The sequence below is a fragment of the Callionymus lyra genome, chromosome 3, assembly GCF_982586985.1.
Source record: "Callionymus lyra chromosome 3, fCalLyr1.hap1.1, whole genome shotgun sequence".
NCBI classification, from domain to species: Eukaryota; Metazoa; Chordata; class Actinopteri; order Syngnathiformes; family Callionymidae; genus Callionymus; species Callionymus lyra.
Window position 1 is genome coordinate 24,602,920 of NC_141820.1, and position 26,268 is coordinate 24,629,187.

At 42.1% G+C, this 26,268-nt stretch overlaps 3 protein-coding genes across 3 annotated transcripts; 2 read left to right on the forward strand and 1 right to left on the reverse strand.

Annotated features, from left to right (window-relative positions):
* Positions 1-5,388: 5,388 nt before the first annotated feature.
* Positions 5,389-13,899, forward strand: LOC148083990 (uncharacterized). The gene is made up of 2 exons (XM_087786059.1): positions 5,389-7,524; positions 13,831-13,899. Exons 1-2 carry the CDS (start codon positions 5,389-5,391, stop codon positions 13,897-13,899), a joined length of 2,205 nt encoding a protein of 734 aa, XP_087642185.1.
* Positions 10,147-22,766, forward strand: LOC148083991 (semaphorin-6D-like). The gene is made up of 21 exons (XM_087787245.1): positions 10,147-10,422; positions 13,831-14,162; positions 14,234-14,348; positions 14,419-14,476; positions 15,564-15,620; positions 15,704-15,805; positions 15,950-16,040; positions 16,119-16,241; positions 16,330-16,418; positions 16,542-16,631; positions 17,474-17,601; positions 18,619-18,750; positions 18,824-18,979; positions 19,035-19,205; positions 19,281-19,415; positions 20,298-20,378; positions 20,521-20,579; positions 20,696-20,749; positions 20,927-21,168; positions 21,577-21,690; positions 21,763-22,766. Exons 2-21 carry the CDS (start codon positions 14,018-14,020, stop codon positions 22,540-22,542), a joined length of 2,922 nt encoding a protein of 973 aa, XP_087643371.1. The 5' UTR covers positions 10,147-10,422; positions 13,831-14,017; the 3' UTR covers positions 22,543-22,766.
* Positions 22,767-22,878: 112 nt separating this feature from the next.
* Positions 22,879-26,254, reverse strand: LOC148083992 (uncharacterized). The gene is made up of 2 exons (XM_087787250.1): positions 24,562-26,254; positions 22,879-23,630 (listed from the first exon to the last, which is right to left on the reverse strand). Exons 1-2 carry the CDS (start codon positions 24,758-24,760, stop codon positions 23,122-23,124), a joined length of 708 nt encoding a protein of 235 aa, XP_087643376.1. The 5' UTR covers positions 24,761-26,254; the 3' UTR covers positions 22,879-23,121.
* Positions 26,255-26,268: the final 14 nt, after the last annotated feature.

A 26,268-nucleotide genomic window follows, 5' to 3' on the forward strand; every position in this document is an offset into this window, starting at 1 on the left:
ACTATTGAACCAAAAACATCTGTGGCCCCAACAACCAGTGGTCAAACAACCATTACACCTACATTATCTACCATCTCCCCAACAACAACCCACATAACAACAACCACTTTGGCTGAAACAACTAAACAACCTACATCAACTGTTTCCAATACGTCTGTTTCACCAATGACAACAGCTACCAAATTTACAACCCCAGAATCAGAATCAACAACTCAAGCAAGATTATCAACTGTTGCTCTTACAACAACTTTTGAACCAAAAACATCTGTGGGCCCAACAACCAGTGGTCAAACAACTATTACGCCTACATTATCTACCATCTCCCCAACAACAACCCACATACCAACAACCACTTTGGCCGGAACAACTCAAGAACCTACATCAACTGTTGCCAGTACGTCTGTTTCACCAACGACAACAGCTACCAAATTTACAACCCCAGAATCAACAACTCAAGCAAGATTATCAACTGTTGCTCTTACAACGAGTATTGAACCAAAAACAATTGTGGCCCCAACAACCAGTGGTCAAACAACCATTACACCTACATTATCTACCATCTCCCCAACAACAACCCACATACCAACAACCACTTTGGCTGAAACAACTCAAGAACCTACATCAACTGTTGCCAGTACATCTGTTTCACCAACGACAACAGCTACCAAATTTACAACCCCAGAATCAACAACTCAAGCAAGATTATCAACTGTTGCTCTTACAACGAGTATTGAACCAAAAACATCTGTGGCCCCAACAACCAGTGGTCAAACAACCATTACACCTACATTATCTACCATCTCCCCAACAACAACCCACATACCAACAACTACTTTGGCTGAAACAACTCAAGAACCTACATCAACTGATGCCAGTACATCTGTTTCACCAACGACAACAGCTACCAAATTTACAACTCCAGAATCAGAATCAACAACTCAAGCAAGATTATCAACTGTTGCTCTTACAACAACTATTGAACCAAAAACATCTGTGGCCCCAACAACCAGTGGTCAAACAACTATTACGCCAACATTATCTACCATCTCCCCAACAACAACCCACATACCAACAACCACTTTCGCTGAAAAAACTAAACAACCTACGTCAACTGTTGCCAAAACATCTGTTTCACCAACGACAACAGCTACCAAATTTACAACTCCAGAATCAGAATCAACAACTCAAGCAAGATTATCAACTGTTGCTCTTACAACAACTATTGAACCAAAAACATCTGTGGCCCCAACAACCATTATGCCTACATTATCTACCATCTCCCTAACAACAACCAACATACCAACAACCACCTTGGCTGAAACAACTAAAGAACCTACATCAACTGTTGCCAGAACGTCTGTTTCACCAACGACAACAGCTACCAAATTTACAACTCCAGAATCAGAATCAACAACTCAAGCAAGATTATCAACGGTTGCTCTTACAACAACTATTGAACCAAAAACATCTGTGGCCCCAACAACCAGTGGTCAAACAACCATTACGCCTACATTATCTACCATCTCCCCAACAACAACCACTTTGGCTGGAAAAACTAAACAACCTATGTCAACTGTTGCCAGAACATCTGTTTCACCAACCAAAACAGCCACCAAAATGACAACTCCAGAATCAGAATCAAAAACTCAAGCAAGAATATCAACTGTTGCTCTTACAACCATGGCCTTCTCTGCTGTAACAATGGCTGACCCAACGACTTCAACAGTCGGCCCAAGTGTTTCAGCTACTACAAGAATTGCAACAGTAAGTGAGGCAACAAATCAAACATCAGCCCAAAAGAAGACATCTTCCGTACTAATTTCCACTGTAGCTTCTGCTGGGGCAACAGCTGCATCAGCAGCGGCAATGGTTGCAGCTTATTCATCAAATAAAAATGCCAAAGTCACAGCAGACGCAGCAAAAACAGCTGCACTGGCATCAGAAAGGGCTGCAAATGCATCACAAAGTATGTTGGATGGAGAAATGCCTCTAAATGTTGCATTAGATTATGCTAAAGCATCAGCAGCTGCTGCTAAACAAGCAAGTGATGCAATTGTTCAATCTATTGAACACAAAACAAGATTGAATACAGAGGTTGAAGAGAAGATTTTAGGGGCTGCATTAGTTGCAGCATTGGCAGCACAGAAGGCATCAGAGGCTGCAGAGCAGGCATCCCTGGCCAGCACTGCTGAAACTACAGAAAAAGCAGTGGCTGCTGCTACATCTTTTGCGGAAGCTGCAGCACATGCATTGGCAGAAATTCCGTCCCTTATTGCAAACTCCTTCACAGAACCTGCAACTTCACAAGTGAATACGCTTGCCGAGAGAGTACTCTTCTTTAGTGGGCTGACAGCTAAATCAGCCAAAACATCAGCAGATGCTGCAGAAGAGGCACAATTTGCTCAGACAGAATCGCAAGCATTCTATAAGGCAGAGGAGACAGCAAGGGCAGCACAGAATGCAGCCAAAGCATCGTTTGAAGCTGCAAATATGGCTCTAGAAGTGGTCAATTTAGCACAAACATCTGTGGCCCCAACAACCAGTGGTCAAACAACCATTATGCCTACATTATCTACCATCCCCCCAACAACAACCCACCTACCAACAAACACTTTGGCTGAAACAACTAAACAACCTTTGTCCACTGTTGCCAGAACATCTGTTTCACCCACCAAAACAGTCACCAAAATGACAACTCCAGAATCAGAATCAAAAACTCAAGCAAGAATATCAACTGTTGCTCTTACAACCATGGCCTTCTCTGCTGTAACAATGGCTGACCCAACGACTTCAACAGTCGGCCCAAGTGTTTCAGCTACTACAAGAATTGCAACAGTAAGTGAGGCAACAAATCAAACATCAGCCCAAAAGAAGACATCTTCCGTACTAATTTCCACTGTAGCTTCTGCTGGGGCAACAGCTGCATCAGCAGCGGCAATGGTTGCAGCTTATTCATCAAATAAAAATGCCAAAGTCACAGCAGACGCAGCAAAAACAGCTGCACTGGCATCAGAAAGGGCTGCAAATGCATCACAAAGTATGTTGGATGGAGAAATGCCTCTAAATGTTGCATTAGATTATGCTAAAGCATCAGCAGCTGCTGCTAAACAAGCAAGTGATGCAATTGTTCAATCTATTGAACACAAAACAAGATTGAATACAGAGGTTGAAGAGAAGATTTTAGGGGCTGCATTAGTTGCAGCATTGGCAGCACAGAAGGCATCAGAGGCTGCAGAGCAGGCAGCCCTGGCCAGCACTGCTGAAACTACAGAAAAAGCAGTGGCTGCTGCTACATCTTTTGCAGAAGCTGCAGCACATGCATTGGCAGAAATTCCGTCCCTTATTGCAAACTCCTTCACAGAACCTGCAACTTCACAAGTGAATACGCTTGCCGAGAGAGTACTCTTCTTTAGTGGGCTGACAGCTAAATCAGCCAAAACATCAGCAGATGCTGCAGAAGAGGCACAATTGGCTCAGACAGAATCGCAAGCATTCTATAAGGCAGAGGAGACAGCAAGGGCAGCACAGAATGCAGCCAAAGCATCGTTTGAAGCTGCAAATATGGCTCTGGAAGCAGTCAATTTAGCACAAACATCTGTGGCCCCAACAACCAGTGGTCAAACAGCTATTACGCCAACATTATCTACCATCCCCCCAACAACAACCCACCTACCAACAAACACTTTGGCTGAAACAACTAAACAACCTTTGTCCACTGTTGCCAGAACATCTGTTTCACCCACCAAAACAGCCACCAAAATGACAACTCCAGAATCAGAATCAAAAACTCAAGCAAGAATATCAACTGTTGGTCTTACAACCATGGCCTTCTCTGCTGTGACTATGGCTCACCCAATGACTTCAACATTCGGCCCAAGTTTTTCAGCTACTACACGAATTGCACCAGTAAGTGAGGCACCAAATCAAACATCAGCCAAAAAAAGGACACCTTCCGTACTAATTTCCACTGTAGCTTCTGCTGGGGCAACAGCTGCATCAGCTGCCGCAATAGTTGCAGCTTATTCATCAAATAAATTTGCCAAAGTCACAGCAGACGCAGCAAAAACATCTGCACTGGCATCAGAAAGGGCTGCAACTGCATCCCAAAGTATGTTGAATGGAGAAATGCCTCTAAATGTTGCATTAGATTATGCTAAAGCATCAGCAGCTGCTGCTAAACAAGCAAGTGATGCAATTGTTCAATCTATTGAACACAAAACAAGATTAAATACAGAGGTTGAAGAGAAGATTTTAGGGGCTGCATTAGTTGCAGGCTTGGCAGCACAGAAGGCATCAGAGGCAGCAGAGCAGGCATCCCTGGCCAGCACTGCCGAAACTACAGAAAAAACAGTGGCTGCTGCTACATCTTTTGCGGAAGCTGCAGCAGATGCATTGGCAGAGATTTTGTCCCTTATTTCAAACACCTTCACAGAACCTGCAACTTCACAAGTGAATACGCTTGCCGAGAGAGTACTCTTCTTTAGTGAGGTGACAGCTAAATCAGCCAAAACATCAGCAGAAGCCACAGAGGAGGCACAATTTGCTCAGACAGAATTGCAAGCATACAATAAGGCAGAGGAGACAGCAGGGGCAGCACAGAATGCAGCTAAAGCATCGTTTGAAGCTGCAAATATGGCCCTAGAAGCAGTCAATTTAGCACCAGTGATCACAATGACCACACCACTGAACACGTTGACAACAAAACAAAAAGGGAACATAGCTGGTTTGCCATGTTTTCCATTTGAAGCCACTGAACTCTTAGCAGCAGCTGCAGCAGCATCAGCATCATCTGCTGGTGCCGTTGCTATAGCTGCAGCCACTGCAGCTAAAGCTTCATCGATCTTAACAAAAGGACTGTTAAGTGAGAAGGCAAGTCAAGCTGCAGCAATCGCTGTTGCTGCAGCTCAGGAATCAACGCTTTATTCTGAATTGGTACTGGACGGACTGATGTTGCCTGAAGTTGCACCTGAAGTGGCAAGAAAAGCAGCGGTTGCAGCCAAAGAGGCCTCAATGGCAACCAGACTGGCTTTAAATGAGGCCAAAACTGTAGATCAAGAAGTAGCAACACAGCTTCTAGAGGCTGTATCAAAATTATTACAAGCATCAATAAAATTGGAAGATGCTGCAGAAAAAGCGACTTTAGCCACAAGAGCTGAGGCTGCCCAAGTGGCAGCCGATGCAATAATAAATTCAGCAAAGGAGGCTAATGATGCACTTGCATTTTTACAGGCTGCGATAGACAAGGTTGTGAAAACCAGTGACGATGACAAGATGGTATTCTTGTATGCAAAGCAGGCCGCTGCTTTGGTTTCAGATACGATAGAAGAAAATACAAAGGCAGCAGAAGCAATAGCAGCTTCCGCGCAATCTCCAACAGATGTGGGTGGGATGGAGAAAGTGGCTGAAGGAGTAAGCCATGCAGAAAAAGCAGTGAGAATAGCTGAGATATCTGCAACAGTCGGGAAAGCAATGCTACTACAATCTGCGTTGGCAGCAGAAGTATTACAAACTGAAGAAGTTGGACTCTCAAGTGTTCTTGCAGCAACAGCAGCAGCAGAAGTATTACAAACTGAAGAAGTTGGACTCTCAAGTGTTCTAGCAGCAACAGCAGCAGCAGCAGCCACAGCTGCTGCAGCAGCTGCTGCAACATCCACAGCTGTTGGAGCAACATCATCACCAGTTGCCGAGCGGGCCATGGAAGCAGCTGAGGTGGCTGCCATAATAGCTTCACAAGTATTTGATGGTGGAGCACTTCCTAAAGTTGCAGCAGAAGCAGCAAGGAAAGCTGCAGACTCTGCAAAAGAAGCAGCAGAAGCAGCACAGGCTCAGGCAGCTACATTTCTAAATAATAACTCAAGAAGAAAACGTGAACTCTTTTCTATTGCTCATTTGCCTGAAACAGCAGCAAAAGCCGCCGCAACATCTGATGAAGCAGCAACTGCAGCAATGATAGTGGTGCATGACAAACCAAATGGGATTATTGCAGCTAAGACAGCTGCTGATAATGTGGTCAAGATTTGTGGAGATATTGCAGAACAGTTGCAATTGGAACTTGCATCTGCAACTGGCCTAAGTCCTTCAGTAAGGTTTTCCATTTATGCAGCACAAGCAACGGCAAAATTATCAGCAGCAACAGGGACCACGGCTGTTACTGAAACATTAACAAATAATGAAATTGCAGTGATGATGGCCCAGTCAGCAAAGGTGACAGTCGAGGCTGCAGAAGTGGCAGCTAATGTAGCATTCTTATCTTTACCAAATCAGGTTCTAAAACCGATAAGAGGACGACACGAGTCAACACAAATAACAACACCAGCTTTTTTAAGTAAAGCTGCAACAGTTGCTGTAACTACGTCAACAGCAGCCGCTGCAACTGCTATGGCAGCATCAACAGCAGTGGCAATAGGTGTATCAGATGATGCGACAAAGGCAGTGGCAGCTGCTGAGGATGCAGCTCTAGCATCTACACTACTTGCAGAAGGAAGACTTCATCCTTCAGAGGCAGTAGTTGCTGCCAAACTTGCAGCAGATAAGGCAGAATCGGCTGCAAGTGCTGCAAATAGACTTGCAAAGAAAACACCAACAGAGGCTGTCAAAAGAATTGCACGTGCAGTTTCACTGGCTGCATCAGCAGCAAGGAAAGCAGCAGAGGCAGCAACTGTAGCTTTGACTGAATCACCAGAAGCAAACAAGGAAACAAGAGCTGCTGCTCGAGAACTAAGGAATGCAGCAAAAGAGACTTTGTCGAGTTTGAAGATAACCCAGAGAGAACCCGAAGGGCTAAAGTTCCTCAAAATCAATGATAAAGAGTTGGTGGTCGATATGGTAGAAACAACAGTTGCAATAGTGGAGACAATATTGGACGCTGCAGCAACCAATGAGCAAGAAATCATGTTATCAATGTCAAAGGCTGCAGCAAAAGCAGCATTTTCAGCCGCTAAAGCAGCTGCTTCAAGTGTAAATTCCCTGCAGACTACACCACAAATTAACAACCCAGCTCCACTGCCAGGGTCAACACGCTCACCCACAGCAATACAGTCAGAAAGAACGCGGGCTGTGGCTGCAACCACTGCAGCAGCTGCTGCTTATGCAGCATTCACCTCAGTTGCAGCTATGGCAAGTGCACCATCATCATATGCGGCAGCAAAAGTAGCAATGACATCTGCAAAGGAAGCTGCCGTTGCAAGCAAATTGGTCAGGTCAAACCAAATAGCATCTGCAGTCATAGCCGCACAGGTGGCGGCAGGGGCAGCACAAGTGGCCTCGAAGGTAGCGATTGATGAAGCCGCAAAAAATCCTGACATTTCCAAAACAAGTGAAATAGCAAAAGTGGCAATAAAGTCTGCCAATTCAGCAAAAAAAGCAGCTGCTGCTGCAGTGCTGGTTGCATATTCTACACCAATGCAGCAGTCTCTGGAATCAGTCTCACAACTTTTCAAAGAAATAACTGCCGACGGTGGAGTGATGTTTGAGTCCTTGCTGACAATGCAAGCTGTTATGGAAAAGAAAGAAAGGGTCAACGATGTACTTGTTGTAAGTGAAATGTCCTATGCAACATCAATGACATCTGAAGCTGCAATAGCAGAATTGATAAGCTCAGATGTACTTCCGAGTAATAACATGCAGCTTGCAGCGGTAACATCTGCTTTAGCAACAACGTCAGTGGCTGAGGCTGCACTCAATACTTACACAGAAACTGGAACAGAAAACAGTTTGGTGAATCAGCCTGGAGATCAGCAAGAGAGTAACTCTGGTGATGGAGTTGGAAACGAATCATCCAACAGTTCCAATATTGGATCTGGAAGTGGATCAGGCAATGCAGCTGGTTCTGCTGCGGTCAGTCACAAAAACAGTCTTGTTTCAATGATCATTGTTTCTGCTGTTTTAATAGCAAACACCCTTCTGTAAATCAACAACCAGAACCTATGGTTTTCAAAGAGGAGAGACACTTTGTTGTACAATGATAACTAAACAGTGGCTGATAATAGGTGTAAATGATTCTATTTATAAACCTTTACTATTTATTTAAATGGAATGTAAATTAAAATGTATTATGTTGATTGTCTAAATGTAAGTTATTTACTTGTTGATATAATCAATAAAACAATGAATCGCATAAATTTGGCTCTGCCTGATGTTTTGTGGGAAGATCAGGGGCGTATTAGAGAAGGGTAGTAACAATCTTCCCCCATTCGCCGATGCTTCATGGCCCCTGTAGCTGCACCAAGACCCTCCCAGCTCGGGGCTAAAACATCGCAACAAGGGTGGACACAGGCATACCACTGCGACTCCTATGCCAGGCCGTCCCATTACAGATTAATTACCTTACTGTAGGCAACAGAACCAATTCCATTGTAGAAGAAGATACAATTTCATAATAATATAATATTTTTTTACAGCACAGAATAAGTACGCGAGTAAGTTTTAGCAACCTTGTTAGCTTAATCAAGGCTTTTCCTTGATTTTCTGAGACTCCTGTGTTGTTCTCTGTGTTATCTTGATCTTGTAAGCATATATTTTATTGAGTTTTGCTGGATTGTTTAAGCGCTTTGTGATCCCTGGTCTGGAAAAGCACTCTACAAATATAATATACTCACTTACTTACTAACTTAATGCCATATCTGTCTGCCAGTATACCATTTCATGCTGATTTAATATAAAGCAATTTATGTGCCATTTAAAATATCTTCTCTTTTTTTTATTGGAAACATCTAAACAACTTTTTTTTTGTAAAGGTAATGCAAAATTAATATAATAGTAGAGTAAACTATTACAATTTATAGACAGTAATAGGGTATTGTAACTATTTACTGTGAAATGAGTGCAAAAAGTAATAAATAAATTATTACCATTTTGAAGTCACTTGCCCAACACTGATTACGATCGATCAGTCACCAACCTTTGTGTAACTGCAAGCTACTCCATAATGTAATGTTGATAATGTTTTTTAATACGCTTCTGAAATAAATTAATATATATTATTTTAGATGGTACATTATATTGCTGTAATACATTAATCACATTATTGAATCTTAAATAATTACCAATGGGGCCAAAAGAAAGGAAACACAAAATCAAACATTTTCAGATGGTTATTGTATGTTTTCTGATATGGCTCACAGGGCTACTTGTTTAGTTACCCCTAATCCAGTAGCGCGTGGCCCATAGAGGGCACTGGGGTGCTGCCCTCCTGCCGACCTGGCTGTTTCCTTTTCCTTTTATTCAGTATGATGTATGTAATACTATAATTAAAATGTGTTTGAACCTTCTATCCAAACCAAAATAGTAAACGTTAATTATTATTCACCCTACAGCTGTCAAAGGGTTGATTTCTACTTGAATATTGTCTGAATTAAGATCACTAGATTCTAATGGTATTGACAGATACATTTACAGTATTTTTAAAATCGTTTACAAAATTGTGAAAAACTGTATTGGGAAATATACAAAAACCCATGTTTTCTCTGAAAATAATTCATACATTGCCTGCGTCCTTCTTTATGGTTTAATGGCCAACGATATCTCACATTCACGCACCTGTGACCCTGAAGTGATGCTTCTCTCTGCACCATTCTATCCTAGCTTTGCCTCTTCTGAACTGTAATATAAAGGAAATAGTAATAAAGTATATAAAATAAAGATAGGACACTCAATATATATAATATATTTATAATTCTTCTTTTAATTCTTGAATTTACCTTTTTTACCAGCTTGTCTTCTTGCAAGTTTACCCAGCAAGTGAACAAGTAAGAAAGGTACTTTAGCCGGACAGATCTGAATACATGGTATTTCCTGATCAAAGTAATAACCAAATGTTCTTTTTTTTTGTTGTTCTTTTTTAAAAAAAAAAAGAGAAACGGTTCCAATTCAATTGAGCTGCTGCTGTCCCTTCACCACCTTGACCGGGCTCCTGCTGCTCACTCTGGGTGAGGGGACACCGACCATATGAATACCTGACAAAAAAAACAACAAGATATTTTAGTCATAGTTCAGTCTTCTGAAACGAACGCTCTGATTTAAGTTTTAAGCACAATTTAACACCATCTCTCATCGAGGACTTCTATGGCAGAGAGAGGAGAGAGACGGGCTGCAAAGAAATATCGGAAAAACGTTTAAAACAAAAGTACCTTTTTAGGGGGACTTAAGTGAAAAGGGGCGTGGCGACAATCACGGATCAAGTCCTCGCATTTGCTGCTAAGCTGATTATTCAAATGAGCAGGGCGTGGCTTGCAGCTCCGGACCACCGACTCATTGTGTGTCGGCCGCATCCCGCAAGGACGCTCCGTCTAGCGGCCTTTTTTACTGGATGTCAACCATTGTTTTTCCCCTGTATGTTTACTTTCCGATTCTCACATTTTGATGTCGGAATAAGCATCCATGGCACCGTGGAATAATTCCGTGGGTACATGAGGACGCGTGGAGGTGAGTGTGTGCGTCTCTCTCTCTCTCTCTCGCGCGCGCCTGTGTTTGTGTGTGTGCGTGCGTGCACTTCTCTGTGCGATTACGTCTTGTTATGTTTGAGGTCTGTCTGCTAGTATTTGTGTAGGCAAACGTCTTTTGTCCTTAAATCTGCTGGAAGGGTTAATTGCTTCCCCGACTGTCAGCCATCTTGCCTTTCTAGGGTTTTGGATTCAATTTACTCTTTACATCTCCACTGCCATATTTCATTAAAATGTAATTGATATTTTCTCTCTCTTAAAAATCAATCAGTTTGTTTAAATCAATTATTACATTGACATGCGATCCCCCATTTTTAAAGCTATATGAACGTGTGGCATTTATATATTTATATATATATTATCTCTCTCAACAATAAAGAAAAACATTAACCATCGCAATTACATTATATTAATACATTAAATATGAATGGACACAAGTGGCAAAAATCGCTATCTGTCACTTGAAGGGGTTGTTATTTTCACCAGGAAATATATCATCTGAAATGTGAATACAGATTGTCCCAGAGAGGAGGGCTTGAAAAAAAAAAGAAGGTAGTTTAATGGCCAGTAAATAAATCTTAAGCAGTCGACACAGACAAGGATAGTAATCCACTTATCCTCTCACTGGAACCTGTTAGGGGTCATCAGGTTGTGAAAGGTCACTAGGACTGGTCAGCTTCAAGAAGCGCTTAATGGTTTGAAATGATCTCCACGACGTCGGACGGGGAATAATATAACACGTTTTTATCGATTCACTTTTCATTAGAACACTGTGGATAACATTAGATTGATTTGTTTGGCTCTTGGTAAGCTTTGTTGGAGCGTGAGAGGAAAATATGATTTATGAACAAATGAGAAAAGGACACATGAAGCAGACAATGATGTCACTTTATACCTGCCCTTTTACCATTGTTAAGATATTTTATAACTAAATAATAGAATACATCTTCATTATCCTCCTTTTCTTTTCGAGTCAAAATCCTCTTGGGCCAGTATCAGCTGTCGCTGGTGGCACTTGACTTTAGAAGCTGGTTCGAAGAACCGAAGAAGTCCTTTTGTCTTTTTTGGGGGGGCAGGATAGAGAGTGGTGGTGCTGTGACAGGAAGGTCACACGAACAGGTTTTTGTCAATTTTTTTTCTTGGCACATTGTGAGACGCTTAACCCCTGCACCTGGTATCAGCAAGAGTTAGATTCCAGCCAGACAACACCGTCCTCTAGGGGCTAAAAGACCCCAGTGAGGAGAATTGTTTACCTGGGAATAGAAAGGATCCCATGTTTGTAACTAACGTGGAGATCTGAAGTTCCCTAAGGGGGGCGGTTCAGTACTCGTAGTCTGTTGAAATAATAAATTAAGTAGTGTAATGGTAAACATATTGGTGACCCTAAATAAAAACATTCATCACACCAAATGTTAAACGTCTTCTGTGTTGCCATCTTCATAGTTCAAACATTAAAATATGTACAGTTTTGTTTCACTCGGTCAGACGACACCGGCGATAATTTGCATTTTCCTCGAGGAATTCACACAGACGCTGACATTTCAAGGTCATCGGAAGGATTCTAAGGCCCTAATTATCCACAAAAGACACGTTTTGGTGAAACCAAAAAGGAGAAACGCCATTGGGGTAGGGGAGCTTCCTGCGCCAGTTAAGCTAATTAACGGCTCGACAAGTCCATGGGTGTGTGCACACGAGTGTGCACGTGGTCTTGTAAGGGGCTTTAGTGATTAAAGGCCATTAAACTAATGAGGAACACACACACACACACAGCGGTAAGGATAAGGGAGCACGGGGAGTCAAAACTCAGCCTTCCTCCAGGTATCCATGGTGATACTTGCTTTCCGTTAATCGTTGCTGAGTCACTAAAAAACACACATGTGGACAACACGTATGCACGGTCTTCTCTGAAGAACCGTCAAATAAAGCACTCCATTGGCTCGACGATAAAAATGAACAGGCTTGAAAGATCTTCAGAATATTATTTACGCAGAAAGAATATTTCCTGTGGAAATTTATGGTAGAGATGGTTTGTATTCATTGGCTTTTGCTTGCAGGTGAAGAAACCGTTTGATTAATCTGGGAATTGGAGAAGCAGGAGCAGTAATGAGTTCTCCCTACTGCAACACAATGATGAAGAAAAAAAGCTGAGGCTTTGGAACACAACAGCGGGCCTTGGGCTACGAGAATTACCATGGAAATTTAGAAAGAAACTGTGACGGGCTTAACGCCGTTCCAAGGTCCAATTTAGAAGCCTGAACCAATAACCCAGCAGTCCTCAAGGAGTCATTCCATATTAACCATGTCCGTTTAGTACATATTCAGTAATGAAAATGGAATATTACGCTGTAATAGGCTGATGTCTGGGTCATACTATAAATACAAGGTGAGCTAGGAGAGCCCGGAGCTCCGTGTAAAGGCTAACTTACATGATAGGAAGATCGAAACAGTTTGGACCAGAAGACAACAGTGAAGGAAAACAACAATTTGCCTGAGAGTGTGTTTAGAAAAGAGTGCGTTTGTCTTCCCGGAGAGCGTTCAAAAGGATAACTGTGAGCGATGGAAAGATGGTATCGCGGCTCCTCTCCTCTGTGAGAGAAGGTCTGGCCTCTTTGATGGTGATTGCTTCTTTTACACTTCTTCACACTGTCTTTCCGGTCCAGACATAATTGTGTCTTCAAAAGCATGTCACCATGCACTGCTGAGTCTCTATAAGCAGCCTGAGGATGGTACCGGTCCACTGGACCATGTTAGGTTTTACATTTACGGTGAAACATTTTGAAGATCCTCTCATTGCCTTGTTATTTATAAGACTATTTATTGGGTTTATTTTTTCGGATTGCTCCTATAAACATAACTGTTAAACTATAATAAACTATAAACTGAACAGCCATCTCTAATATAACGTGTGCTGCTTCTGGTTGAAGCGGTTTAGGCCGGCCAGTGTAGCCGTCTGGTCCCTTCTCTGATGTATTAGGTGTATGGGGGTTCAGCCAGACGGAATTTATGTGTGTGTGTGTGTGTGTGTGAGCGTGTGCACGAGGGCCCACTATTGTGCGTGCACATTTCAAATCTCTGTTAATCAGATTTGCTGTCTCATCCTCCCTCCGTTTTCAGCTCCTCCTCTTTTCTCTTGTTGCTATGGCGACCACAGAATCCCGGAGAGCCATCTTTCAAACACACACAGGAACACATCCGTAGACACCTGCACTAAAAGACACTCGCAAACACAAACATACTAAAAAAAGATGCACTCGTATGAAAGCCGTCCAAGAGGAGAAACAAGACACTCTCGTATACAAACAAGCGAGGAGGAAGAAAAACCGACGCACGCATGAAGTTACCCATCATTAAGTTGCCACATTCACAATCTTCCTGTCTACTCCGTCTACAGCAACTTGACAACCGTCAGCGCTTCTTCATGTTCATCGCTGGACTCGGACGGTTGCCTGGTTACCAATGACAGGTCGGCGTAAAGAGTTTGGTCGATTATCATCTCCTCCGCGGGAGTCTGGCTGTTTCTCAAAATCCTTATGGATGTCATGGCGATGACCTGTTGACCCCTCCAGGCCTTCTCCACGATGGCTTGTCATGATTGGCTGTCTCTGTGGCACCCGCTGCTGTTCATGCTGCTGAAGGTGTGCCTCCCGTTTGACTTTGCACCCCCCATGATGACCATGGCCTTCCCCAAAGACCAGGAGCCTGTCAGAGTCGTGGGCCTGGAACGTAAGTGCAACATGTACTTTCTTGGAGTTACTAAAGAAAGTCCACATTTTCTGTGCTCTCAATTTTGACAGACACATATAAGTACCCGGGGTTTCAAGGTTTACTCCATGATAACGACACACGAAGACTTGGACTGAACTTCCAGACAATGACACGAGTCAACAAAATCCTCTACATTGCTGCCAGGTAAGAGAGTAGTAAGAGTGTGTTAGTCTATGTTGTGGATCTGTTGTGAGAACTGTGACTCTGTCATCAGGGATCGAGTGTTTGCGATGAATCTCACAACGGCTGTCGAAGACCTGTCCCCACACCTGGTGAGTTTTCTCTCATTTTACAGACATTTATTTAATTTCAGTGGCTGCTTGAACACGATTTCTAGTCCATCAGAGCTGAAATTTGATTTTAAAAAATAATAATTTGAGAAATAATTCATACATTTATTTAAAAACATTCAATGTTTCGTCTTAATCTTTTGTTTATTATTCAATTGGATATTCAAGATTCTAGATTCCAATGAGGATATTACAGGTTTGGTAAGTTACACTTCAGAAACACCTGCAGCTGAGATTTAGCAAAAGCACCATTCAGTTTAAAACTTCCAAAATCAGGCCCAATAATTAATGTACGAAAAGAAAAATAATGAAGCTTAAACTTGCTATTGATGAAAGACTGTCCCCACAGGATAGTCAAAACAATTTTATACTGTGATTGATTTCTGTCCTTTGCCACTGGGGAAAGTATTTTAACCCTTGTTCTATCTCAGGGTCAATGTGACCCGAAGGCCTGAAAACAAAAGTGTTTGTGGTATCCCCTGTGTAGTATCTGGGTTAAGGTGAACAAACACATTTATTTCAAGGCCTTCCAGTCACCTTGACCCTGAGATAATACAAGGGTGAATAAAGATATTCTATTTATTTCACCCAAAAAATCTTAAATTGTGAGAAAAAACTTGCGTGACATGTATAGTCCAAGGGTTCTGTGGATGTCATATGCTGGTGTGATTTACCTTTAAAAAAACTGTGTCTTTACAATAGCCAAGTGCTACAGGGTGCTATCTAAAACGGCAGGAAGGGCATAAATGCAGATTCTTAGAGATGTGATACATTAATTTGTATTGTAGTTAATCTACTGTATATCAACTACATCATGATATCAAACAAATGAAAATATGGCTAAAAATTATAATTATAATATATTATTATAACAACTCTTTGTGAAACTAATAGACATGGGGAAATTGTCCATGTGTGAAACGTTTTATAATGACATCCAAAAAAGCATTATGTCATTCAAAACACCTTGCTTTGATCCTTTTAAATACATATAGATATGTTTACAATTTTCACGAGCTCATGAAATGATTCAAACATAGAACAACCCCACTGTGTGTCACTTCTGCAGATGTTGACATGGCGGTCCGAGGATGTAGGCAAGTGCACGGTTCGGGGAAAGAACAGTGTAAGTTTTTTTCTTTATGTAGACATTGTGGTTTTTTTAATACAGGTTTTAGATTTATATCCTTGTGCTTGTGTTTTCATCAGGACGAGTGCTACAACTTCATCAAGGTCCTTGTCGCCCGTGATGATGAAACACTTTTCGCGTGTGGCACCAATGCCTTTAATCCTGCTTGTCGAAACTACAAGGTATTCATTCATTCACTGTCACAGTTAATCATGGCAATCATAGGATTTAAGCTCCTTTGCACTGTGTTCTAAAGTTGTTGCTATTATCTAGTAATGTTGCTGCATATTATCATACATCTCAAAAAAGAAATTCTTGCACAACAGATGTCAAGTCTGGAGCAGGTAGGGGATGATCTTCTGGGTCAGGCCCGCTGCCCATTTGAGTCAGTCCAGTCCAACGTGGCACTGTTCGCTGGTGAGAGTTGAATTGGATCCTGATCTGTACCACCTAGACAATAGTTCACAACAGCTGACTTTTTTCATCTTTTGGTAGGAGGAGACTTTTACTCTGCAACTCTCAGTGACTTCCTGGCTAGCGACGCAGTGATTTACAGGAGTCTGGGGGAGGGCAGACCAGTGCTCAGGACGGTCAAGTATGACTCCAAGTGGCTCCGTGGTAAGACTCATGACTGCAGTGATGAATGGGATCTTTGATGTTTGTTCGTGTTTGTGGTCTTTGATCATTCATTTCCATCTCGAAATAGAACCTCACTTTCTGCATGCTGTTGACTATGGGAACTACGTCTACTTCTTTCTGCGTGAGATTGCGGTGGAATACACAGCCTTGGGGAAGGTACGAGTGTTAAAAAGACAGCAACGTTGTGTGCAATAGCTCAGATAAACATAGTAAGCAGCAGTGTGAGTGCAAAGCGAGGGTAACACAAACACCAGTTCACACATCTTTCTCCTGTGTCAGGTGGTGTTTTCAAGAGTGGCCCGTGTTTGTAAGAATGACAATGGTGGCTCTCCTAGAGTGTTAGAGAGGTACTGGACATCTTTCCTGAAGGTAAACCCATTTTGTATTCAAATGATCTCGTGTACTCTTTAGGATCTATATGCCATAGTGAATTATTTCTAGATCCGAAGCACATAGAAGCAGAAACTATTTCTTCTTTAACAACACTAGACTGAGTTCATTGTTATCAATGAGATTTTGAAAAGGTGTTGACTTAAAGCAAGATAAATGTCATGAACAATATTAGGGTGAATACATTTCAATACACAAAAAAAAAGAAAAATTATGATTACATATAACTTTGGTGTTAACTATTTCCTTTACTGTTCATGTGTCAAACTAATCCGACCTCTGTCTTTGAATTAAGCCCGCATGGCTGGCTTAAAACTCAAGTGGATTATGTGCCTGATTATAATGTCACGAAGACGCCAGTCATTAGGCTAAACTGAAGACCAGATTATGGATGTCGAAAATGACACAAAGATTTAAGTTAGATGTTGAAAGAAAGAAATTTGATGGGAATGCTTGATAAACGAGGACAAAGCCAACAAATTAATTAAGACAAATCAACACACCAAGAATGAAAAGACACCCTTAGACACATACCTCCTGTTAAAGGCAATTTGGTTTGGCCGACAGCCTAGAAGGCTGACAGCGATTGTCCCCTTGTTTGATTGAGTTTGAATCACCTGGTTTAGATGAAAAGAAATTCTTTATGTTTATTCAGGCAAAAAATTGTTTGGGCAGGTAAGGGTGGAAATAAGCGGCTCGACCCAGGTCTGCTGTCTTCAAGTGCTTTTGCATTTGTCACAACCACAATCTACATTATTATTTGCCAAAAAAAAAAATTAGCTTTGTTGTCGTCTTATTAATCAAGTGTTGTTCCTTCACAGGCACGTTTAAACTGCTCAATAGCCGGAGAGTCCTTCTTCTACTTTGACGTCTTGCAATCCGTCACGAGTGTGCTGCAGTTGAACCAGCGTCCTGCTGTGGTCGGTGTTTTCACGACTCAGGCCAACAGGTGCAGTACTAGCTTCAGTCATCTCGCGGTAACTCTTTCATCAGGATCTTACTTGCCTACATTTCCCCACCTCTGGTCTGTAAATCCAATGATAAACAATCATGAGAGCAATTCCTCTATTGGGCCATTAGTGTAGCCCACTCGTCTCCTCCCCGAAGGCTGTGCCAACAATACGGTCATAATTGTGTCGTAAAAAAAAAAGAGGACGCACTCAGCAGAATTAAAAGTTGTTGTACTTTTAAACACACAACAGGGAGTAAAATAGCTCAGAACTCATAACAAAGTTTCATATCCGCTGCTGATGCACCAGTTTTCAAACATCAGAATTAGAATCAAAATTATTTTTATTGCCATTATTTGTGGAAGCTTCCACCAATTAGGAATTTGTTAAGGTACATATGCGCAACATTAAACATGAAAAAATAACTACTTAAACACTAATAAAAATAGAATTTGACTATTACATTGTGACTTTTTTCAGTGACAGACACATGACCTCAACTGCTCCTGGAATAATTTGCCACTCAGCAAACCAATCACAGCTGTCAAATATATATTTTGTCATGCCAACATAGACGTAATTTAAATACAGTACTAAATTGTATTGTAGCAACCAGCCGTCACTAAATAGAGCAGTGTGAAGAGCAGGTCGGTTAGGTTTCTCTCCAACTGGACTCATTTTAAACACACTGGGTTGGAAAATCGTTTTATTGTGTAATACCTTTCACTCTTTTGCATAATGGAAGTTGGTGCTTTAGATTTGTTTTTATCCCGTTGGTTAATTTTTGTCTAGTTCTTGCAATTTTTCTTAGAAAGTGAAGCTCCTCCACTCGTAATTTGATGCTTGAGATCCTGAAAAAAGTAAAGATGTTAAATTTCAAGCTTTTGAAATATTTTATTTAAGTCAAATATAAACATGAGAAAGGGTTAAGGAATATCAAAATCAATCTCTGTGTAAATTGTTTAAGCGGCCTATAGAATATACAAACTCACACTTAAGATGGAGTCTGTTTGCAGCATTCCAGGTTCTGCAGTATGTGCATTCTACATGGATGAAATCCAAGAAGTCTTCAACCGCAAGTTCAAAGAGCAGCGTAGCGCTGAAGCAACCTGGACACCAGTACCAGAGGAGCAAGTCCCAGAACCCAGGTGAAAATTAAACTTTAAGAAGCAACAAAATGTTTTTTTCGGCTAAATAATGTTATACTTTTTAAAATTCCAGACCTGGGATCTGTGCGGGAGATGGCACTGCAGCAGATTACGAGTCATCGGTCCGATTCCCAGACGAGATGTTGGCGTTCATCAAGTCCCACCCTCTCATGGATGAAGCGGTTCCATCGGTCAATGAGCAGCCGTGTTTCACTACAACCACCAGCAGGTCGGTCTCAAACACAAACATCAGTTAAACTGCTCACCACGTGGATTCCCTTCAGGTCCACTCTGACACGGATTGCAGTAGACGTCTCAGCGGGACCGTTTAAGAACCAAACTGTCATGTTTCTTGGCTCCAATGATGGACGGGTGCTAAAAGTTATTTTTCGCTCATCGCAAAGCGGCGCCACATCTGACCTCCTGGAGGAGATCCACGTGTATAACCCGGCCAAGTAAGACCGAGTCACACTGTATCCAAACACACAGTCCGGTTTGGGTTCTCTCAGCAACTTCTTATCGTGTTCTAGATGTGACATCTGGGGGCACGAGGACCGCAGAGTCTTGGCTCTGGAGTTGGACAAAGAACATCACGCGTTGTTCGTGGCTTTTAGCAGTTGTGTCATACGTGTGCCGCTGAGCCGCTGTGCTCAGTACTGTAGAAGGCAAGTGTGAAAACAACACACGCATCTCACATTATGCAAGACATACACATCTTTATCAAGGGTCCTCAACCTTTTTCTCTTGAGATGGACACTCACGTTACAAACTTACTAACTTACATTCGTTCCTACTCATGTTAGTTCAGAGGAAATTCCATCTTTCAGACAGTAATATTCAATACAACAGAAATGATATACATTTCTTTCTTTGTTGTTTGGTATCTAATTCCTCACGTACCAGGGGTTGGGGACCACTTGTCTATGCCACAAAATAACAGATGTGTTCCGCTTGAGACACAATATATACTTATTTATTTCAAAACTTTTTTTTTCCTGTCATAAAAATGTCCTTGATTTTGGTATCAGAATTTATAGGTTTGTTCTTCAATTGTAGATGTTTCGTGGGTAATACATTTCACTATTGAATGGCCACAGCTAGCAATACATTCAACTAGGTGCTATGCTAGCAAGTGCGCCATTTATAATTTATTTCTAAACTAGTCTGACTATATATTATGTGCGACAGAGTGGTAACTTTGAACTCAAAAAAGCTAACAATGTCAAATCAAGCTTGTCTTCTTGAGACCTTGGGTACTGCACGGATTTGACTTATTGTTTGTGATGTCATAATACAGATATAAAGCATCATTTTTTTTTTTTTAATAAATGTTTTGAAAAAATAAGAATTTCAAATCAACATGATTAATCATTTGTAACAAAGGAATATTTATATTAACATTAGCATAGAACATTATTACAATATTTCCGTGTTACAGGTTTTTACCTTTTGTATCGATTTAGGCATGTTTATAGATTAAGAAAAAATTGCTAAATAAACCACAAAAAAAGCATCTTATATTTACCATGTCTTAATGTTTTTCCTAGAATGTGTCTTACCTCACGGGACCCGTATTGCATCTGGCTGCCAAAAACGAGCACTTGTGCTAGCTCCAACATGGCACAGAAGTAAGATTGTTGCTCTAACTCACTATTACCACTGTACATCTTATGTTATGTGAACTATTCATTTTTTATGTTTTCTTGAGATTTTTCTCTACGAGATTATTAAAAATAGCGATCAACAGCAAGGCTTTGTCTCCCTCTGCAGGTCAGACTTTGAACAGCAGATCGACGGCGAGCCTTTCCATGGTGTCGACACTTGTAACGGTGAGTACAAAAAAACAACTTTACCTTGCATTAAACATAGCAATTTTCACAGAGTGCACACTAGAACCCTCCCTAAAATAATAAACAAGAACATCTTTTGATTTCTTCCCTTAAAGCCGATGTCATGGCAACAGCACGCAATCAAGAATCTTCTGCAGACTCCGCTTACGGTAAATCCTGAGATCAGCTGTGTGTAGTTTCTGTAATGAAGGGGCTGAGGATGGCGACACACAGTGAAATTGCCACTTATGAATATAAAGACTTATATATATATGTATATATATATATTTCAGATTCTCCTGCTCCAGGGGGATTAATAAAGTCTATCTAACTGATCTATTCTGCAGGAGTGGGGGGTCCCCTCGAGGGTCAGCATGAATCAGGGGCCCATGTTCACTACACGTTGCTTCTGGCGTGCGTCTTTGCGGCGTTTCTCTTTGGCGCCGTCCTTTCGGCTTTCATGGTGTCCTGCTACTGCAACCGTAGCTCGGGCCACCAGCGGGCCAGGGGACTCGGTAAAGACCCAGAGACGTCATTATCGCTGCGGTCCCTGGCTAAACTCAGCGGCCTCCTGGATGGACACTCAAAGGTACTGGTTACAATTTCTATTATTATAGCATGAGGTCGATTATTTGCGCGTAAAAGCATGTGAAATAAAATTGGGAGCAACTATCATCGTGTTTTTAGCAAATAAAACAGCCTTGTTAACAGTTGCAACCATGGTTCTACGAATGCATTCCCAGCCCTCTGCATGCCGTTAGAGGGCAGAGCATGCATGAAGTACAAGTATTGTTTAAAGTGAGTAGAAAATATGAACCTTCACCCCGTTATACATTTAAACCATTTTCATTCACTAAGAGCAGAATTTAAATTAATCAATTAAGAACCCTGAATCTTTTTATGGAATCAATTTAGAAATCTGGCAATGACACGTCATGTTGAGTTTAACTGGGATTTGTTCTGGTTTTCATTCTACCTTTTGGATGTTTATGTGCAGGAGGTGAAGCTGTCCACGCCGCAGATGTACAGCTCCTTTGTTCCAGGTGGTGTAGGAGAGTCTCATGTGCCATCGCCCAGACACTTGGGCAACCCTACCCTCAGTCTGTCCCAGGTATGCAAAGGACAACTAATATTCCAGGGTCCTGGATCCGTCCGGGGGTTTGACCTTCAGTCTGTTTTCTAGTCCCTCTCTCAGACAGATGGGGAGCTGTCTGGCCTGCCTACGCCCGACTCCACGCCAGAGCGCCCGCTAAAGACCCTGAGGCAGCACGACAGCAAACCGGTGCCCAGTTTCATGGCTGTTCTTGGAAACTCTATGACCCAGCAGGTGTTCCCGTTCCCCCATCACCATAGTAATACCGGGGGGAGCGGAGTCTCTCAGTCCGTGGTGGATGTGTCCGCCCTCGACGAGCTGCTCAAACACATCCACGAGGTCAGCGCGTCGGGAACAGGGGGCATCAAAGTGCTCACCTCCACCTCAACGTCGTCACTCATCCCTGGACCGTCGCTCCCCGGCCAGCATTGCAACACGCGCACACATCACTACAACCAGCAACAAGTCCCAGAATTGTACTACAGCACTTCGGTGGCACCTCAAAATGCGCCTCCATCTACCTCAACTCCACTGCAACGGATACCAGAAAGACCCCTCTCCCGACACCACTCGCAGCGCCACCCTCTCATCAAAATGGGGGGCGGTCAGGGGGTGCCGCGTCACCACAGCTTCAACCAGGGGGGGGCGAACTTCCTGGCCAGGATGAACACAAACAGCAGTAGCAATGGGCCCAACAAGCGGGTGCTGACCGCGAATACTTGCCTAACGCGGCAGCACAGCTACAGCGAAGGACCCCCGAGTCAGCGAGGGCCGGCTGTCCGCAGAACAGTGTCGATGAAACCACACATTACAACAAAACCCTTGTTACTGCCAAACACGACGCCGCTCACGCCAGCCAAAGACTACTGAGGCCCGGCTCACGGGTCTCTGAACTGAAGCCGACGTGACGACGAAATATTACTCAAAAGACTTTCATTTATCCAGAATGTGTGTGTGTGTGTGACTATAATAAACGGGGGGAACTCTGGACATCATGGCAACTCGAGAAACATTCCGACAGCAGTGAATGCCGATCCTAGACGGTCTGTCGTCCAGCTAACTCTAGATTTCAGTGATGTCACACCGGTGAGGGGTGGGGGCGGGGTTGTTTGTACCAAGTTGATTGTGTTTTGTACAAAGGTAATTTGCATGTTCAAATGAATAAATGCCTTTAACTTCAATCTACTGTGTACGTTACATTCCGTCTTGTTTCAAATATCGGTTTATTTTGAAAAAACAGCCTATAAAGAATTTCAGATTTATAAAAAATATATATATTTACAACTTTACCTAAAAATCTAGGTACATTTTATTTTTTATTAAGTAAAAATATACCTGGGGGGGACGATCAATAAAATAGCATATATCTGATGTGTGCATCTAGTACCCTGAAATCTTGATTAAGGTCGTACGATTTCATTTCAACAGTCATTTTTCTGGGTCACGGAGTCAAGACTCCATGTGTTCAGTTTTCATCCCGGCGTGATGCGTGCGCACGTGTCGCTTGTAATTGGAGTTGTCGCTGAAGCGCCGCCCACACGCCTCGCAGCTGTACGGCTTCTCGCCCGTGTGCACGCGCAGGTGCTTCTGATAGCCGTCCCAGCGCGTCAGCCGCTTGCCGCAGATGTCGCAAGTGTACGAGCGGTCCGAGCGCCGGTGGGCGTGCATGTGTCGGGTCCAGCGAGCTCGATCGGGAAGTATCTGTCCGCACACGCTGCATATGTAGGACATGGCGGATGGCCTGTCTTCGTCCGAGTCTGGTTGTAGGTTGACCTCTGCCGCGTCCGCCTGGTCGGGGAGTTCCAGGATTCGGTCGTTCTGACAAGACAGACGGTCCTCCGTGAACTCGTCGACCTCTCCCTTCACTTCGTCCTCATTTTCCTCTTCGTGCTTGATGGGAACGGGTTCGGGCCGGTCCGGGTCTGGCTCAGGACTCAAATGTTGAGGTTCACAGCAGTCTGCAGAAACAGGACGAGAGTTTGAGTCCAATGATCCACTGCTTAACCAATAAGATGCTCCGATCCATGTCTGTGGATTTTTCCAAGAGGTAAATGTAAGTAAGTAAGTAAGTAAATTTAATTTGTATAGCGCCTTTCTAGATCTGGGCCACAAAGCGCTTAAACAATCAAAACAATATTCAATAAAGTATATACTTTAAAGGTCAAGATAAAACTGATAACACAACAGGAGTTCCAGAAAATCAAGGAAAAGCCTGAACAAATAAAAACGTCTTAAGATGTTTCTTGAAGGAGTCAGTAGATCATCAAACACAGAGGGAGAGGAAGATCGTTCCAAAGCTTAGGAGCAACAGTCTGGAAGGATTTCTCTCCTCTGGTCCTGAACCGTGTGCGAGGAACCATCAGTAGATTCTGATCCACAGACCTCAGAGCCCGAGCTGGGGTGTAAGGCTGGATCAGATCACTGATGTAAGGAGGAGCCTGACCATGAATAGATCTGAAAGTAAGAACCAGAATTTTAAAGTTGATCCTGAAAGAAACTGGAAGCCAGTGAAGAGTTTTAAGGATCGGAGAAATGTGAGTTCTTCTACTTGAGCTCAGGAGAATATTTTAAGTAAGTTCATTTTCAACAATTTTATCTGGATTATAGCAAAAAAAAAGAAAAAAAAGTTTATTTTCTTATCTTGCATGGTTGGCTTATTATTGTGACGTAAAATGTTCTTTCTGGGACAGACATTCTCGATCTAAACACTTTCCTCCTGAATGTTATTCTGGATTCAATCTTTATTTACAAAACAAACAAGTTACATTTTCCTTATTCTATTTGTTTGCAATGCGTAATTTTACTTTGTGGGGATCTTTGCATAAAAACGATCAACTGTTTTTTTTTTTAGTTTAGATCGACTTTTTCTGTCAGAATCATCCGACGAACCTTCGAGCGGAGGCGGTAACGACACCAGCGGCGTCCGAGAGAGATCCAGCAGGCGGCGCTGACGCTCGACCTCCAGCTTGTACTGAGCGATCTCCTCCTGGTACTCGGCGATGGTTCTCCCAAACACGGAGAAGATCTCCTCCGCGGCCTCGGTCAGTCGCTGGTTGATCAGAAGACGCAGCATCTCGATCTGAGACATGTTAGGAGCGTGTACAGGGGGGAACCGCGGCCGGACGTGATGTCATTTCTGTCTCGTGATCTAATTGTTTGTTCGCCGGCAGCGCCCTCTGCTGGCCTGGATGGACAACGAACCCTCACAAAGGGGCCCATCATTATAGAAATCCGAAGCGCCTTCATTGCCAGTAGTGCATAAAACTTAAATAATAGTATTTTAACTTTATTTTCCATCATGTTGTCCATCAGTCAAGTTAAAAAAAGAGCCACAGGTCACATGATTTCTTATTCACTTTCTTCTTTCCAAAACATTTTCTAAATAACACATGACCGATATTTCAAATTAATTAATCTAGAAACTACGAAACTCAAGTTTAAATTGTAAGTTACTGGCAGAGGAAATAACAAATGTTTTCGCTCTGCTGTTGAAGGTACAGGGTGATCAACCGGAAGTTTGTTGTATCCTCAGTTGTTTTTTTTTTATTGTTCGAGACACACACACACACGCACAAACAAATCGAGGTTCTGAAAACGGTTGGTTCAATTTTTTTCGTTTACCCTACCCCAGAATACCACATCCGCATTCAGTTACTTAAGTCAACTTTTCTGCCAGTTTCTTCAACATTCAGTAAGTATATTTTCCACAACTGATTCAGCTGAATGATAAATAAATATAGAAAATAGTGGGATATAATATGGTTTTGTTATAGTTTATTACCAGCCATTACCAGATTTGATTGGTAAATGTTCATTGAACCCATCACAGGACTATTATTTTCATTATTATCTTGTTAATAGGGTTTGAGTATAAACAATAGTAATTCAATGTAATAATATATGTATCTAAGTTTACGTAGCTTATAAACACTATTTTAAAATAGATATAGTAGTTGTCCTTTGAATATGGTCTTGCTCATTTTCCTTTTCGCTATTACACAAACTAAATAAGGTTTTGTGAATAAGCATATTTGTGGCCTACACAACCTGCCCCTATGAAATGCTTTTAATGTTAACAGGCTTACTTCAGTTTACCTTCATGTGTCCAGGAGATTTTAGTTCATTGATTTATAAAAAATAAAAATAAAAGGTTTATTATTTGGCTCGCTTTGTTAAAACTGCAGCCTTAACAGATTGGTCGCAGGTTCGATTCCAGATTTCAGATTATTAATGGATAGGACAGTTATTGTACAGTGTGTGTGTGTGTGTGTGTGTGTGTGTGTTTGTGTGTGTGTGTGTGTGTGTGTGTGTGTGTGTGTGTGTGTGTGTGTGTGTGTGTGTGTGTGTGTGTGAATTAAGATTAATTATTAAATTAATAAATGATTTCAACTTTGTTAAATGTCCACCAGATGGCCACACACTCGATTAAATATAATAAATCTAATTTTTGACGGTATATAATGTTTTATGGTGTTTAATGGCCAGAGTTAAACAGTGCAGTAAGAAACATCAATACGATAAATGTAAAAAAAAAGTTATTAAACGACGTAAAACATGTTCAATTTCTGTGTAAAGGTTTTAATCACATGACTTGAA